This window comes from Narcine bancroftii, chromosome 4 (genome assembly GCF_036971445.1).
Source record: "Narcine bancroftii isolate sNarBan1 chromosome 4, sNarBan1.hap1, whole genome shotgun sequence".
Classification (NCBI taxonomy): Eukaryota; Metazoa; Chordata; class Chondrichthyes; order Torpediniformes; family Narcinidae; genus Narcine; species Narcine bancroftii.
In genome coordinates, this window is record NC_091472.1 from 292,677,471 (window position 1) to 292,696,154 (window position 18,684).

Genomic DNA, 18,684 nt, shown 5'->3' on the forward strand with positions numbered 1-18,684 from the left:
TTTTCTGGAGGGCAGGGCGTTCACGGTTTTCACGAACCACAAGCCTCTCACCCACGCCTTTGCCATGGCCAAGGATTCCTGGTCAGAGTGCCAACAACACCACCTATCATACATATCAGAGTTCACCACCACCATCCGGCATCTCTTCGGCAAGGACAATGTCGTGGCCGACACACTCTCCCGACCCGCCATCCAGACCTTGTCCCCCGACCTGGACTACTCCCAGCTGGCATAGGCCCAAAAAGAGTACAAGAAAACACAGGCCTTCCGCATAGCCATCACTGGCCTCTGCTTCGAAGACTTCAGTCAGCCAGACAGCCTGACACGCTTCTGTGTGATGTCCCCACTGGCACACCACATCTGGCAGTGCCACAGCAATGGAGGCACCAAGTTTTCAAGGCTGTTCATGGCCTCACATGCCTGTCCATAAAAACCACAACCCGAATGGTAGTAGAGAGGTTCGTGTGGCACGACCTGAGAAAACAAGTCCCTCAGATGGCTCGCAGTTGCACCCAGTGTCAAGCATTCAGTTCACCATCAGGTCAAGACCCCCGGTCCACTTGTTCGACCCTCCAAAGAGGCAGTTTTTAGGGAGAATTTATAAGATTTAGAGTAGGTCACCTACATACACACATTTTAAAACAGATCTTATTTGAAAGACTGAAGAATTCACATTGCAAGATCTCTGGAGAATGTAAGCACCTTTCACAAGTAGGTGTTAATTGAACTGACGTCATAAAATGCTTCACTATTGTCTTGCTGGAGTCAGGCTGTCTAAGTACCCTTTCTGCAAAGTTCTCATAGAAAGGTCACTCCTGGATTTTGTTGATCTAACAACAGATGGGAACAGAAGAAAGAACTCCTGTTGTTTGCTGGAGAAGGTGGGGATTTTGCAAGACATGAGTCACATGCTCTCTTTGGAGTTTCAGTTGGAAAAGAGAGAGAGTTGACTTAAAAGCTCAGTCAATGTGTGGGACACTGACAAGTAACTGAAAAGTGCAATCCAGGGAAAATTGTTTGAAACTGATGAAAGGAAGTTCCAGAGCAGTAGATGGCTGAAAGTGCTATCCGTCTGATGTTTCTCTTGAAATAGAGGAAGGAATGGAACTCTGTGGTAGCTTTAAGAAAGAGGTTACCATCAAGAAGACCCTGATGGGGAAAGTTTCATCAGCAAGATTCTGAGGTGACTAGTGGTGGACTCTGGAGCAACAAATATCTCTCTCTGCAAACCCTACAAGAACCTTCCTGAGCGATAAACATTTACCTTTCAAGCATGGTGAACTTTATACATGTTAAATTCTGTACACAGTATGATGATTGCCTGCAACCAGAGAACTTGGAAGAAGAAGTGAGATTGAACTGTGAACCAAAGAACTTTTCTTGAATTTACACACACATTACATACACGTGTGCTTAGAATTAGAAGGGGGTAATTTGGGTTAGTATACAAAGGAGGAAAAACCCAACCCCAACCAACCAATTTTCCCCTGCAACCGCTGCAACCGTGTCTGCCTGTCCCGCATCGGACTTGTCAGCCACAAACGAGCCTGCAGCTGACGTGGACATTTACCCCCTCCATAAATCTTCGTCCGCGAAGCCAAGCCAAAGAGAGTATAGTATAAGAATAGAGTTAAGTTAAAGTTTGATTCTATTTTCATGTTTGAAGTTGATTAAAAATAACTTTTGTTTTAAAAGCCACTTGTCTTGGTGAATGTCTATTGCTTCTGGGTTTTGAGGTCCTTTGGGCTTGTAACAGAACATATACATGTCGACATCGTGGGCGCGCTGCCTGTCTCCCGAGATGCCCGGTACCTCTTCACAGTAATTAACTGCACCATGAGATGGCCGGAAGCCATCCCTTTAAAAGACACCTCAACTGATTCCTGCGCCAGGGCACTGCTCACGCATTGGATAGCGAGGTTTGGGGTACCAGCCCACATAACCACCAACAGATGGGCGCGGTTTATATCAGTACTGGAAACACCTCGCAACATTCCTGGGCATCAAGCTGCACCACACTGCCGCCTATTACCCAGAGTCCAGCAGACTTGTTGAGTGTTTCCACCGCCACATGGTCAGCCCTCATTGCTCATTTAAATGGCCCCACTTGGGCAGAGGAGCTCCCCTGGGTCCTTCTGGGCATCAAAACGCATCCTCAGCAGAATTGGTGTAGAGTGCCCCGCTAACCCTGCCAGGCGAATTCTTCCCACTGTCTCAAGACTCAGGCACTGAGGGGAAAGCATCATTACAAGACCAATGGGATAGGTTAGCTTTATTTGCACCACACCCCTACTCTCACACCGTGAACGCCGGCCTATGACCATCCCCAAAGACTTATCAACTACAGACTTTGTATTCATCTGCCGTGATCCGCATTCCGTCCCCCTCCAATGACCTTATGAAGGCCATACAAGGGCCTGCGCAACTCAGGCAAAACTTTCACACTGGACATTGGGTGTAGGGAGGAGCTATTTACAGCAGACTGGCTGAAACCGGCCCATCTGGACCTCAGCCAGCAGATTGTACCAGCACAGACCAAACGCCAGGGGCGACCTTCTAAAGGCATAGCCCCACAGTGCTCAGGAACAATGGGACATTAGAGCCGGTTCTGCGGGGGTTGTGTGGTGACGCACATCACATCACAGGCAAACCTGCTCCGCATTTGTCATGGCAGCGGAGCAGCCGCGTCAAGATGGCGCCGCTGGGCTTTGCTTCTCTCGTGCACTTGGCTGCATTGTTACGTCACCGCCCATGCAGAGTAGGGACTTGCTGGCCGCCTTGTAAGGTGCAGTGCGGGTTTTTCATTTAAAATCGTTGGAAGCCAAACTGACTCACAGTGTGTAGTCTCATTTTTCGCTCCCTCTCCGTAGCTAACGCAACAGATAATTTACTCAGGAAATTGGCAGAGTTCCTAAGGAAGGAAGGAAGGGAAACAAACAGAAGTGTCATGGAACATAAGGAGATTGAGGAGGAGGTGTTTGCTGCCTTACATTGAATAAAAGTAAATAAATTCCTGGTTGGATATAATATTCCCTCGGACCTTGAGGAAGACTAGTGTAGAAATTGCAGGTGCCCTGTCAGATATATTCAAATTGTCCTAGCCACAGGTGAGGTGCCAGAGGATTGGAGGGTATCTTATGTTGTCCCAATTTTTTGTTTAAAAAAGCCTCCAAAAATAAACTGAGCCTGATGTCAGTAGGTAAATTATTGGAAGATGGGATGTCTATGTATTTGAACAGCCATAGGCTGATTAAGGACAGTCATCATGGGAGGTCATATTTAATGAATCTTGTAGAGGTTTTTGAGGAGGATACCAAAAAGGTAGATGAAGGAAAGGCTGTGTATGTCATCTAGATGGACTTTAATAAAGCCTTTGTCAAGGACCCACATGGGACATTAGTTCAGAAGGTTAGGTGCTAGATATCCATGGAGACTTGTAAACTGGATTTGAAATGGGCTGCGTGGGAGAAAAGAGTAGTAGTGGATGGCTGCTTTTCAGATTGGAGGTCCGTGACTAGTAGTGTGCCTCAGGGATCTGTGTTGGGTTGCTTGTTGTTTGTTGTCTATATCAATGATCTGGATGATAATGTGGTACATTAGATCAGCAAGTTTGCTGATGACTCAATGACAGAAGGAATTGTGGATAGCAAGAAAGCTTGGAAAGGAATCTGGACCAACTGGGAGAATGGGCCAAAAAATGCAGATGGAGTTTAATGCAGACAAGGATGAGGTGTTGCATTTTGGAAGGGAAAACTAAGGTAGGACATGTACAGTAAATGGTAGGGCACTGAGGAGTGCGGAGGAGCAAAGAGATCTGGGAATACAGATACATTGTTCCCTGAAGATTGTGTTGCAGGTGGACAGAGTTGTAAAGAAAGCTTTTGGCATATTGGCCTTTATAAATCAAAGTATTGAGCATAGGAGTTGGGATGTTACGTTGAAGTTGTTTAAGACATTGGTGAGGCCAAATTTGGAATATTGTGTGCAGTTAAGGTCCCAAAACTACAGGAAGGCTATCACTGAGATTGAAAGAGTGCAGAGAAGATTTACTAGGATGTTGCCTGGTGTTCAGGAGTTGAGTTAGAGGGAGCGAAGAAGAAGGAGAGAGATTGATAGACGTTTACAAGATTATGAGAGGTATGGACGGAGTGGATGCAAGTAGGCTTTTTTGATTTAGATTGGGGGAGATAAATACAAGAAGTCGTAGTTTTAAGATGAAAGGGGAAAGATTTAGGGGGAACATTAGGGGAAAGTTTTTCACTCAGGGAGTGGTGGGAGTGTGGAATAGGCTGCCATCTGTTGCGAATGCAGGCTAGATCTTAAGCTTTAAGAATAAATTGGTTAGATACATGGTTGGGAGTGGTCTGGAGGGTTATAGAATGGGGGAGATCAATGGGACTAGTGGAATAATGGTTGACACAGACTAGAAGAGCTGAATGGCCTGTTTTCTGTGCTGTAACCTTCTATGGCTCTATCATAAAAGTGGAGAATTATTTTGTATAACATACTGATCGGGGCCTAGAAAGTAATTTTATGCTGCTTAACTGTGTGGCTGGTTAGGTGGGGAAAGATTGCTGGCAGAAAAAGCTATTCACTGAAGGAAATTGAGACATGGAAAATATCAGATCACCTGTCATGATGGAGATGCTAAGCACATCTTCCAATGGACTTTATTAAAAATGACTAAATATTTAATTTTTTTTGAAGAACCATACATTGACTTCAGCTCAGCATTTAGCACAATCATAGGTGAGAACTGTCCTCACTGGGGCTCATTACCCCTCCTTCCAACTGGATCCTGCACTTCTTGATTGTAAGAAGACCGTCTGTCCGGGTTGGCAATAAAACCTCAAGCTCCATCACATTAAGCACTTCAGGGCTGTATGCTCAGCCCACTGCTGTTCGCACAGCTAACTCACAAATGCACTCCTTGGTTCAGCTCCAACAGAATCAAGTTTGCAGATGACACAATGGTAGTTGCCCTCATTGGCAATGACGATGAGTTGCTTATTCTTCTTGATAGAAGAATAGTGGTGAAAGAGCAACAACCTGAGTTTCAAGGTGGATAAGACCAAGGAGATGATTGTGGACTTCAGGAGGTTGAAGGACCACTCTCCGCTACTTATTAATGGGTCTGTCTTAGAAAGAGTGGGGAGCACAAAGTTCCTTGGCATCCATTTAAAGAATGACCTATCCTGGACCCACAACACCTCCTCATTGGACAGGAAGAACAGTAGTGCCTATACTTCCTAAGGAGGGTGAGAGAGCCAAGGCTTCTGGCTACCATCCTAATAACATTCTACAGAGCACAATAGAGTTTTCTGGCTGGCTACATCATACTGTGGAATGGTAGTTGCCAACCATCAAATCAGAGGTCAATATGGAGGATGATTAAAATTGCTGAGAAAATCACTGGGTTCTTCCCTCTATTGACAATATCTACAGGGAACACTTGAAGAAGGCTTGGAGAATCATTGTGTGAATGGCCCTTGCCATTCAGCCCACAGTACCTTCAAGGAGAGATACAAGCATAAAAACCAGGACTGCCAGGATGGGAAGAAACTTCTTTCCACAGGCAGAGAGACTTGAACAATCCTTTAAACCATAAATTATTTTTATAGATATTTATTTTGGATCTCTATGTATGTATGTCATTAGTGTGTAGTGTACACTGTGCCTGTGTGCAGTATAGTTTGGAGGTACACTGTAAGGTTGTTTTGTTAATGTACAATCTGGATGACAATAAACTTAAATCTTCAGATCCTACAAAATATCTCCACTTAGTGATCTTGATTTTTCTCATTAGTTCCACCTCTTTTTTTCCAATATCATTCAGCACATTGGACCTTTTGCGCTGTCATTTGATTTATTCTCCTTTTAGATAAGGAAATGCTCATACTTGTGCAACAACAGAGACTAAAAGTCTTATTGTAGCTTTTGATGACACTGAAGGTTTTTGGAAATGGTTGTTTGCTCCAATCCCTGGTGGACTGAATAAATAATAATTTTTAAAAAAAATAATCTGACTTGAAATTATTCGGTCATGTACAGGAATGAATAACCACTGAAAGGATGTTTTGTTGATGTACATTTTGAAAATATTTATTTATCTCTAAATTAATTACCTGGTCTACCATTTTGATTTCTTCAATACTTTTCGAAGTTAAAGATACTCTGTTTATTTACAAAACCTATGAGAAACTTCATTTTTCTGTTGAGCAAGATAATCGGCCATCCGCTCATTTGTAGGCCTATATTTGGTTCCAGCCTCCTCCAAGTGGTTAAGGCTTAACTGCCTTGTCAGCTCAGGTGGTTGGAGATGGGTAATTAATGCCATCAATCATGGAAATGTCCACATCCTATTTTTAAATAATTTTAAAAAGCAGAATTATCTCAAAAGTTATAAAAAGTTATTTTGGCCCACAAGCCCAATTAAACCCAATTAACCTACAACCCCGGTACATTTTAAATGGTGAGAGGAAACTGGAGCAGCTAGGGAAAACCACGCAGACATGGGGAGAACGTAATAACTCCTACAGACAGCACAGGATTCCTGATCACTGGTGCTGTAACAACAATGCACTAACTGCAAGGCTAACCGTGCCATGTTAGTTCGGTCACATTTGGAGTATTGTGTGCAGTTCTGGTTATCACACTGTAGCAGAATATGGAAGAAGTTCACCAGGATGGTGCTTGTATTGGAGTATATTACATAGAAAGAGAGATTAGACAAAATTTGATTGTTTTCTCTGAAGTGTTGAGCGCTGAAGGGTGAAATGTTAGAAGTAATATAAAATTATGAGATAAGGTAGAAATCACTTTACCTTGGGTGGAAATATCAAATATAAGAGAGCATAGCTTTAAGTTAATGGGAGATTTATGAGGTAAGTTTTTAATATACAGGTAGTATGTTCCCGGAACATCCTGCCATGGGAAATGGTAGAAGCAGATACATTAGCAATATTTAAGAGGCAGGCATAAACTGGCAGGAATAGAGGGATACCAGCATGCACAGGAAGATAACAAGTACAATCGGAAACGCTTTCTGACCTAAAATTGTCACTTTTTTGCACTAATTTATCTTGCAGGAATAAAATGGTTCAATTTTGAAATTGTTAACATCTTCTTTGATATGTTAACAGATTCTTGGAAGTACATCAGGACAGAGTGTGAAGCTGACTGGCTTGCATACAATGGCTTTTGCTTTTATATGCCGGAGAAAGTGTTGAACTGGGATGATGCAGATAGATCCTGTAAATCCATTGAAAGTGATCTCATCAGCATACATATGTTGGCAGACGTAGAGCTGGTTGTCACCACACTTCATGAAGGTAAGATTGAGTATAGTCAAACCTAGCTTTTATTTGGTTTTTAAAAAAAGTCCACCAATAAGATAGAAAGAGTGTAGAGAAGATTTACTCAGATGTTGCCTGGACTTAAGGAACAGACAGGGTCGGTGTTATTGGTGGGGGGGCGGGGGGGTGGGGGGGGGCATTCGCAGGCCACGTCTTCCCAAATAAGTTATTGTGCCCCTCCCACACCTGAATACGACAGCAGTTTGCTCTACTCTGCAGTTATGCTGATCCCCCCCACCCCGCCCCCGTACGATTAGATTTCTTCTGATGCTTATTCTGGTGACGGGGAAAGGTTAAACAGGTTAGGACTTTATTACCTGGAGCGTAGAAGAATGAGGAGAAAGTTTAAATTATGAGGGGGAGAAACAGAGTAAATGTTGATAGATTTTTTCCACTGAGGGTAGGTGAGATAGAAACCAGAGGGCATGGGTTAAGAATGAAAGGAAAAAAATTTAGGGGGAACCTCCACACAGAGAGTGCTGGGAGTGCAGAACGAGCTGCCAGCTGAAATGGTGAATGCGGGGTCAATTTTAACATTTAAGAAGGATTTGGACAGGTACATCGATGGGAGGGGTAAGGAGGGCTGTGGACTAGGTACAGGACAGTGGGATTAGGCAAAAAAAGTAGTCAGGCACAGATTAGAAGGGTTGAAAGGGGTCGGTTTCTGTGCTGTAGGGTTTTATGGTTATGCCTTTTGATCCCATTCTTCTCCCCACTGAAACATGCAAAGAACATGCTCTCGAGGTCCTTCCCTTTTCATTCTTTTGAGGATCTGTAATTATAAACAGTAGCTTGGAACATTTATTTGTTGAAAGGTACTTTATTAACACTAGTTTTTTTCATTGATTCGGTGTTTTCTTTCAGAAAGGTTTACATATGAAGGTGGGAAATACAAGTGACATGGATATTTAATACTGTCTTTCTGTGAGAATCTGTTCTGCTGTCTTGAGACTAAATTTTAATAGTTCCATTCCTTTATATACATTCCAACATTTGTAGTAGATGTAATCATTGAAAAAACACATCGAATTTTCTTGAAACTTCTGTAACTAATTGGACTTAGCATATTTAAAAAAAAAATTAGGTACATTGTTTTTAAAAGTTCAAAAATCACAATGCCAACCTGTTGACGTTTTCTTAAAACTGATTCGGGATGTTCTTCAACTAATGTCTGCTGATATGCCTTTAACCCTAACCAGTGGCTGCATTTTCCTATCTATAACCTCATGGTTAATGCTACCACTTTCATACCTAAAGTATTGCATCCAAATTCTGTTCTTCCCTTTCTCTCCTTCATAGCAGTTCTCTCCCCACAAGGCCCCATTGTCTTTCTTTCCACCTTAATTTCTCTTCCTTCATTTGTTAACCCTAGCTTTTTCCCCAATCTTGGGTTATAACTCCTTAAAGGTTGCCTCAGGGTCTCTTGGAAGTTGATCTTGGTCCCCTAGTATTGCTGCAGCCTGAGAAAATTGTGATGCCACAGATTTTCAACTGCAGCAAGGTAAAAGACAGGATTCTATTGACATTGTGGTTAAGTGGAAACAAAACACACACAAATGCTGGAGAAACTCAGCAGGTCAAGCAGTGCCTTTATGTAACAAAGGTAAAGATGCATCACCAATGTTTTGGGTTTGAGCCCTTCATCAAGTTGTGGGGGAGCATGAGAGATGTCTGAACAAAATGGGGAGGGAGGTGGTGAGGATGGGAGATAATACGTGGAGGGGGGGAGGAGTCTAGGCTAGGTGGAGTGAGAAAAGAAGTAGGAACTGTAATGACTAGTTAAAAGGGGGAGGAGGGGGGAAATGGTAAGCTGATAGTGGAATGCAGTGAATTCAATGTTCATGTCCTGGGATTGGAGATTGCCCAGACAAAAAATGAGGTGTTGCTCCTCCAATCTGTGGGTGGGCAGGGTGGGCTAGTGTGAAAGGCCAAGGACAGACATGTGAGCTTGAGAGTGTGACTCATAATTGAAATGGTTGGTTACGGGGAGGTCGCTTTTGTTGCAGACGGAGAGGAGAGGTGCTGGGTGAAGCGATCTCCTAATCTGCGACAGGTCTCTCTGATGTAGAGAAGGCCACAGAGGGTGCACCAAATGCAGTAAATGAGTTCTTTGGCGGTCCAGGTGAAGTGCAGCAACATTTCCTCTCTCTCTCTCTCTCTCTCTGGTTCCATGGAATCTTCAGCTTCCCTCTGCAGAGAAGCTTCCAGCCATGTTGCCACCAAACAATGGCTCTACTTTTGAGTAATCAGATGTAAGTCTGATTGTTTGAAGGGATGGTGGAAGACTTTGATGTAGACAGAACGGTGTATGCTTTGTAACCTAAGGCTGGTAAGTAAGATGTAGGGGATCTGTGAAGAGAGATTAATTATGGGATGCATGTTGAAAGTTGAGCTGGGATTCAGTGGAGTTGGAGAGCAGGTTGATTTGGATTTGCTTGGAAGTGGAAATATAGTAATATGACTTGTATGTGGCTTTGTATATTTTGTAGAACGAAGAGCAATAGCAGCAGCAAAAATGACATTTGAAAATATGATAATATGATTTAATCATACAAGTTTTTTTTACTCACAAGCAAATGAAGATCAAGAAAATGCAAATTAGACATTCTCCATGGAAGAACAAAAGTAGTGAGAAAATAATGAGAGAAGCAATCATTCTCTTGTTTGATCACATGAACTATGATTAATCTTCTGAGTGGAGAATTGTGTAACAAAGCCAGGTTTTGTTTATTAATCCTACCATAAGCCAAATTAGAGTCTCTTCAACTGCATCCTTTGTCCTATAATTTATTCATTTTTAAAATGATGAAGTTCTTTGCTGTATTAATAGCAATTGTATTTTCCTTGGCTATTATTATTTGATCATTAGCTGTTGAATCCGAGGTGTGGACTGGATTAAGAAGTAACAGTTTTCCAGCGTTGTTTAATTGGTCAGATGGATCTACCGTGACATTCACTTACTGGGACCGAGATGAGCCTAACGTACCCTTTAACACCACAAAACACTGTGTATCCTATTCGGGAAAGGTAAATTCTGTTCTCATTTATTTTAACATCTCATTTGTTTGTAAAAGTATGGCTAAGACTTAGTTTTGCATTTGAATTAAGCATTTGCCTGATTCAAGGAAAATAAGGCCAGAAAATATTTAGAGTTGGGAATGCCTGAAAGCTTGTGTAAGCCTCAGCATGCAAGCTGCTGTCAGTTGTCGACTAAACCCTCCTCCAGCACCCCCCCACCCCCCCTTCAGCATTCTGAAAAGTCTGCCTCTCCATGCCTGTTAGAATAAAAGGACTTGAAGTGAATAATTCAAAATAATTCTTTTCATTTTGTCTTGAACTACATTCCCTAAATGCTTTAATGATATATTTAAAATAATTTAGCTTGTGTTACTGAGAAAACGCTGTGTCACTGGAGTTTAAAAGAAAAGCATTTTCTTTATTACTCGTGGTAACTTACCATGTGAATAAAGTAGATACTAGAATAGTCCAGCAATAACACCATTGGAAATCTTGAATATGGTTGCCAATATGTTATCAAGCACTTATTTGAGCATGGGTTCAACCACAATATCCTCTAAAAGCCCTCAGATGTGTTACTTGAGTTTACTTGACATTTAGTAGTAATTGGCTATTTGCATAAGGTGTCTTGTCTTTATTTTAGGGGATTATACTTGAAGATTGTAAAACTCGGAATTTATAGTCCACTCCCTTGGCTGATCTTCTTTGTAATGTGGCTACAAATGGACAGTGGCAACCAGTCAACTGTAATTGCTGCAAAAAAACCTCCTGTACATTTTGCGGCTTGGCTGTTGTTGACTCATGATGTACGGCTGTGCTTTGTATTCAAATAGTCCAAAACAGTTAGCAGCTCTGATATGTAATAGCTTTCACAGCCTCAAACTTACCAAGATACAGACATTACTGAAAAGATCAGCATCAAACGCCCATCTTTAATTGCTGTATCCAAAATGTAAGGGAAATGTCTTGAGCTCACGAGGTTCTTTTGAAAGCATTTCCATTTGGGTAGGGAATTCCAGGATTTGGATCCATTGACAATGAAAGCACAATAACATGTTTCAAAGCCAGAATGGCATAATACTTGGGTGGCTCCCTTCTATGTGCCCACTGTCCTTCTACTCCTTGTGATAGAGATCATGGATTTGTAAGGTGCTGTCAGAAGAACTTGAGGTAACTAACTGCAGAACATTTTGTGGATGGACTATTCCCACCATGCAAAGGTGGGAACAAATGTTTAAGGTGGTTGGTGGGATGCTAATCAAACAGGCTGCTTTGTACATGATTGCATTCAGCTTTTAAGGGTGTTGGAGCTGCAGTCAAATACTGATATGGAAAGCTTTCCATCCTACTTCTTGGAGATGTATGTAATGAGTGAGCTTTGCGAGACCATGGCCCTAGTGGGTTTATTGGAGTTGAAAGAGAACTCCTACTTAAAATCTTTTGGAAGTAAAAAGGGCTTGTCTTTCAGGTTTTCTTTGGTATTTCAATTCCTGGTTTAACCTGTATATTCCAATAAATTTAATCAGTTATGAAATCTCAATTAAAATTTTAAATTAGCGTTCTCTTCTTTTGACTGGTCATTTGGGCTCTCAATGCCTGATCCTGGCAGGCATTGATGTTTTCAGTGGTGGTTGAAACTTTGATGATTAATATCTGCCCATTATTACTGAGATTTTTGCTCTCTGAAACGTCATATAAATCCAATCCGTAGAGGATCAAAACAAATGATGATTGTGTGTGTGCTTTAAAAAATTTTTTTATGTGGTAATGGTTTTAAAAAAAAAAGCATATTTGTGATTTATTGTTTGTTCTTTGGGAAAAAAAGACAAATTATTATGCTTTGTTTCTTCCATTTCTATTAAAAATGTGTATTCCTTATAAGACATCTGTAATGTAACAAAGCAGTTGGCAGAAGAGTTTATCTAACCAGTAAAGGTACCTCCTTATCCCCTTACAATACATCTTGTGGAAATGAGATATAGATACAAAAGTAGTTTCAGTTTCCTGAAATCATCAGATGTGAAGTAACAGGAATCAGAAACAGCGAGTTCCTCTTCTGTGTTATTTGAAAACCACAGTGACTGTTTTAGGAACCTTATCAAAGCCAGAATCATTACCATTTAAAGTTTGTGCAAAGACATAAACATGGACTCATCCATTCATGAAAAGTTTTCAAAATAAATCATAAACAATCCTTAAAAGTATCCTAATTAAGGCCATCTGTTGTTCCTATTCCAAAGATCTATGTGATATTAATTCTAAAATCTGTCTTGAACAAAGTGGATAATTTTACTTATTTCAAAAACTAAAATGATGTATTATTTTCTGAATTTAAAAAAAAGTGATATGAGCTTTTTTCAATGTCAACATAAATGCTTTCGATCCCCACTCCTGAGTCGTGAGCACAAGATTCGGGCATGCTGCCAAGTTTTGCTTGAATGAGACATAAAAAGTCAAGTGGATGTGAAAGTTATTGCAACACAATGAAAGAACAGGTCTTCTCCAGGGTGAATTGGCTCAAATTGTTCCCTCATCTAACAGGACTAAAACAGATGACCAGCGCATTATATTGTTTTTTGAGTGGAATATTTTTGTGCACCAATGTTGTCTCTACAAAACCCACCAGATTAATTGGAAGGACAGCAAATTGACGTCAGTGTCCTCTCCCAGGCTCTAGTTACATTAGGCAGATGAAGGCATTCCTCTGCCTGGCATCCAACTCCCAAAATGTGTATTCTACTCCAGGCTCTGTCATGGAAAAATAATATGAGGCAGGTGGGGGGGGGGGGTGGGTGGAAAGCAACCTCCCCACTCCCTTCTCAAAATCTTTGGACACCAAAAATCTGAAAGGAGAATGTGAGTTGGTATTGAGAATCTTGAAACTGAAAAATGGAGACATCCACACATCTTACAATAGAGCAGTTCACCTCAGAAACTACCCATTTGCCCGGCCTGTCAGACATCACCTGCCTTGTGTTTACGAGTCTGTGATTTGATATTGCCTTTTGATCCATCTCAGAACCCACAGGAAGAAGATCATTCTTGATTCTGAGGAACGATCTCAGAAGAAGGAAGAAGCTTTATGCAAACTAGCTACCACATTTTATCATTTACAACATTGATCACACTTCAAAAGTACTGAATTGATATTATCCCTTGGAATATGTGGGTTTTGAAATACTCTGTAAATATGAGTTTCACTTGGGTGTGTATAGAATATTGAATTCAATGAAAATGAACAGTGACTAAATTATTGATTATCTTACAGTGGGGTCGGTGGAAGTTTGAAAACTGTGACACCAAGCTAAAATATGTTTGTAAAAAGCCAGGAAAGATTAGGAATGAAACAAGTCTCTCTGATTTAGGATGTCCTCAGAATGAGGTAATTTTTTTTGTAATCTTCACAAGAGCACGCTTATTTATCTTAAATTAACTTTAGAATGTTTATTGTTAAAACATTTTTTAATATACTGAAAAAATAAGCTTCAGTTCAAGTTCAGTTAACGAACTGTCACATGGGTATTCTCAGTTTGATTCACTCAGTTGTGTTTCAAGCATGTCTTATTGTCTGTCACCTTCCCTTTATTGCAAACATAATGGTATTTTCTGCTGTGCTATTTTGCTCCATGTGTTTAAGGTGAGTGGAGGAAAATTTAGGTGTGATGTCAGGTTTTTATGCTCAGAGTGGTGCATGCATTGCTGGTGCAGTGTGGAGGTTAGTAGTGTGGGCACTTCCTGCGGTCACAGGGGTAGGTGCCAAGGGGGCGATTGGTGGGAAGTGAGGAATGGAGTTATGGAGGGAGCAATCCCTGCAGAAAGCGGAGTGGGGAGGAGGAACAGGGAAGATGTGTCTGGTGATGGGATCCTGCATTAGGTGGCGGAAACTTATTGGGATCCCTAGCACATTACCACTCAGAATGGAGGAGAATTGTTGGCCATGAAATCCTTGAGCCCTGTTGTTAGGATCACAGACAAGCCCAGTGTGTACTTCTGGTGGAAGAAGTACACCACTTCCCAAATGACCTACACTTCTCACTTGTTGCAGTCTACAGGTGGCATGTTGGGCTCATCATAGAATTGAAATGGAAGATCGTCGTCATCTTCCAAGGGACGGCCAAAGATGAAGCTCAAGTTTATTGTCACATGTACCAAGATGCAGGGATAGAGGTTGTTTTGTGAGCAGATGAGTAAGATCTCTTCCATAGTACAGCAAGCAAGATGCAGAAGAGAAATGCAGAGTTAGAGAGAAATCAGTTTGTATGGAGCAAAAGCAGCATAATTTTATTATTATGAGGTGCCACAGAGGCTGATGATGACAGGAAAGAAAATACTTGAATCCAGCGGTGCATGATCTCAAACTTATGAATCTTCTTCATGATGGGAGGGGTTGGATGGGATGTGTCCTTTTAGTATGTTGGCCCTTTCCCTCAGCAGTGGGGGTTGTAGATGGAGTCAGTGGGGAAGAGGAGGGTATGTGTGAACACAGCGAGCAGTTGAACGGGAAGTTGGGGAGGGGGGGGATTCAAAAGCACAACAGAAATCGGAAATTAAAACAAAATACTGAAAACATTTAGTCAGGCAGCTTCTGTGGAAAGAATGACAGTTAATAATTCAGTCCAAAGGCTGCTCAGCAAGAATGAAAAAGAGGAATAGTAGTTTGGCTTTAAGCTATAAGGCAGGAATGATGCAGGAGAGAGTTGTTTGCAAAGAGCTGAAAAGGAGACTGCTGGAAATGCCCAGAAGAGATTCCTTGGAGATCCTGTTACACTCTCCATTCTGCTCTCACCCTATCTGCAACTTGAGCCTGACTTGTATTTTTCCAGTTTTCATGAGTCATTGATCCTGACCAAAGTTTTTTCCAGCATTTTCAGTTTTTATTTCAGACATTTTGTAGATGTAGTTATTGTAAATGTGAGTATATTGAAGTTTATTGTGAATAAAAACAATGAGTGCTCATTCACAATTAATTAATTCAAGATGTAGCAAAATATACACCAATAAGACTGGGAAAAAAAAAATGTGATGTTACATTTGTGACTTCTGTTTTTTATGTTCTTTTTAAGAATTGGGAAAGACACAGAAACTACTGCTACAAAGTTGATTCAACAGAAGTAGGATTTGATTCCAAATGTCACCTTACAGTAAAAAACAGGTACCCAAAAGTTTGCACTTATCTACATAATTAAATTTTAATAATTTTAATATTCAAATACAATATTTGTCTGTAAAAGCATGAATCTTGTAACCAGGAGATTAATTTGTACTCCAGCCAGTGAGTGTTCTGTTGTAACATGTGGGCATTCATACAGATGCATTCTTCCATGTACATTGTCACAACAGCTAAACTAAGTTTTGGAAACAGTAATGTGCTTTCAGAACAAAATGTAGCATTTTTTTTTAGACATAAATGCAAACCCCTACTTTGGTTTTCTACTGTGATGCCAGTTACTTCTAATGCAAAAATAGCAAAATTACAACTCCATCATTGTCTCTTGGAGTGAATCAACAAAATTAATAATTAGTGCTTTGAATTGTAGGAAATAGAATATATACAGTTGAAAATGTGGACAAATATGGCAGAGAGGAACTTGGATGAGGAGTAAGAAAGACATTGCAAGAAAGCATTGATGTAAAACATGGTGTAACCTGAACAATGTTTTTGTCAGGAGATGGTGAATCTGGGAGAATGGAATGGAGTCCTTGCAGGAAGCTGGGTGGGAGAAAGTCCAGTCAAAATAGATGTGGGAGACTTCCTTACAATAGCGAGACAAGAGGACAAGGAGCGAAAAGACAGATGACTGTGAAAATACAGGATAGTGGGGGTTGTGGGAATAAAAGGAAGAAATTGCTGGGGCCGCAGATGGAGTATCAGAAGACCAAAGGGTGAAGAGTGTGGATTTATAAAAGGCTCCAAGGACAAACCAGTGAACGAACTTCAGTGGTGGGTAAGGTACTGGAGGAGATTCTAAGAGATGGGATCTCTGCACATTTGGAAAAGACGAGAATTGATTTGGGATATCAGTATGGCTTGGTGCATGTGAAATCACGACTCAACAATTAAGTTTTGGAACAAGGGGTGGATATTGGTCCTGAAGGTGAAATCACATGGATTCTGGGGCGAATTAGCTAATTGAATGCAGAATTAGTCTTGTGAAAGGAGAGTGGTAGTGAGGGCTGTGTGATGGTGAGAACAAGTTTGAAGGGTTGAAAAAGTAATGTGGGTTAGTAGTAAACTATAGTCTTTATTTACATGTGGGGAAATTTGGAACTGAGACACACTCACACACATACAAAGTAACACCCAAATTATGCACATCGGATGCTGGTTAGTCAATGATGGTTGCAACTCCTGATGGTGATGCAAGGATTACACAAACAGTACCCATCATCCCCTCTACAGTAAGCACAGTGATTAGCAAAGGAGCATGACTTTAGTTACAATTTACAAGTGTATGCCACAATAGCCCCCATCCTGTAATGGCATACACCTCACAACTGGCTCTCCAGCATGACCCATGGCCCGCAACATGGAGTGGAGCTCAGGGATAGTCTTGAGGGGGAAAAAGATCATTGGTTCGTGTGGTGAGCTTTGCTCTGCAGCTGTCTGGGAGGACCAGTTTAGGTGTGCCCTTGAGAACCAATTGCATGGCAGCCTCACCTGTGGATGGGTCTAACCTTGATTGGCAATTAAGGTGACCTTCTCTATAACAGTTGTTTATCTGGTTTTCATTTATTTTAATAATTTTGAATGATATGTAGGTCTCTTTGGCTTGGCTTCGCGGACGAAGATTTATGGAGGGGGTAAAAAGTCCACGTCAGCTGCAGGCTCGTTTGTGGCTGACCAGTCCGATGCGGGACAGGCAGACACGATTGCAGCGGTTGCAAGGGAAAATTGGTTGGTTGGGGTTGGGTGTTGGGTTTTTCCTCCTTTGCCTTTTGTCAGTGAGGTGGGCTCTGCAGTCTTCTTCAAAGGAGGCTGCTGCCCGCCAAACTGTGAGGCGCCAAGATGCACGGTTTGAGGCGTTATCAGCCCACTGGCGGTGGTCAATGTGGCAGGCACCAAGAGATTTCTTTAGGCAGTCCTTGTACCTTTTCTTTGGTGCACCTCTGTCACGGTGGCCAGTGGAGAGCTCGCCATATAATACGATCTTGGGAAGGCGATGGTCCTCCATTCTTTGGCAAATAACACTGAAATAGGCTGTGTGGTGACAAGGAAGAAGGTTGCAATAGAATCTAAATCACCTGGGAAAATAGCAAATGAATGGCAGACAGAATTTATCTCTGACAAGTGCCAAGTGATACATTTTGGTAAATTAACCCAGGACATGCACAGTAAATGATAGGATCCTGTGGTGTGTTGCAGTTAAAGTGCTTTGTACCCTCATAGTAGTGACACAAGCAGATGAGATGGTGAAGGAGTGTGTGGAACATCTGCCATCATCGGATCGAGCATTGATTACAAGAATTGGGATGTCATTACAGCTGTATTGGACAAGGGTGACACCACATCTGGAGTTCTGGTTACTGTACTATTGGAAGAATGTGACTAAGCTAGAGAGGATGGATTCATAAGGAGGATCCTGAAACTGGTGAGCTTGAGAGATAAGGATGGCTGGATAGATTGACTGGATAGTCTCTGGAGCTCAGGAGGCTGATATTGACCTTGCAGAGGTTTATAAAATCATGAGGGGGCATAGAAAAGAATGGTCAGTTTTTTTTTCCCCAGGGTAGTGGAATCTAAACTCAAGGATACAGATCTAAGGTAAAATTTAAAGGGGATTAGTGGGCAAGATTTTTTTAATACAGAGGGTGGTGGGTGTGTTTCTACAACAAACCGCCAGAGAAAATGGTAGAGGTGAGGAAAATGGCATTTAAAAGATATTTGGATAGGTTTTTAGAATATATGAGAGGAATGTTAGCTATATGCAAAGAAATAGTATGTTGAGTCATATGGCCTTTCCCTGTGCTGTTCTCCTTGAGTATAGTTGTGATGGCAACCTGTTATGATGGCCTTATCAAGGACAATGTTCAAGGACAAATTCCAAATGTAACCTTTAACTATCCATAATTTAAATTATATGCTGGTAATTTTAAGAATAGTTTCTGCATTTCTTGGTATTTGGGAACTAATTGTTTCTCCAAGTTTCTCTTGATTTTCGATACTTCCCTTGTCCAAGAGCTAGGACACTTTGCAGGATATAACATTCCCTTTCTGTTTACTTTGTTGAATACCCGTTCAGTTATAATCTGCTGGTAGAAATAGCATGAAATTTATCTGATTATGGATATTTTAAATGTTGGAGTGAGTAAT

General features: G+C 41.3%; 1 protein-coding gene across 2 annotated transcripts in view; it reads left to right on the top strand.

Moving 5' to 3' along the window:
* The window catches only part of ly75 (lymphocyte antigen 75), a 139,144-nt gene that overhangs the window by 44,129 nt on the left and 76,331 nt on the right, over positions 1 to 18,684 (top strand). For both annotated transcript variants that reach the window (XM_069935393.1, XM_069935394.1), the window contains exons 7-10: positions 7,143 to 7,331; positions 10,225 to 10,382; positions 13,642 to 13,755; positions 15,437 to 15,525. In XM_069935393.1, the coding sequence (XP_069791494.1) occupies positions 7,143 to 7,331; positions 10,225 to 10,382; positions 13,642 to 13,755; positions 15,437 to 15,525 (550 nt within the window). The remainder of the gene's footprint in view (positions 1 to 7,142; positions 7,332 to 10,224; positions 10,383 to 13,641; positions 13,756 to 15,436; positions 15,526 to 18,684) is intronic.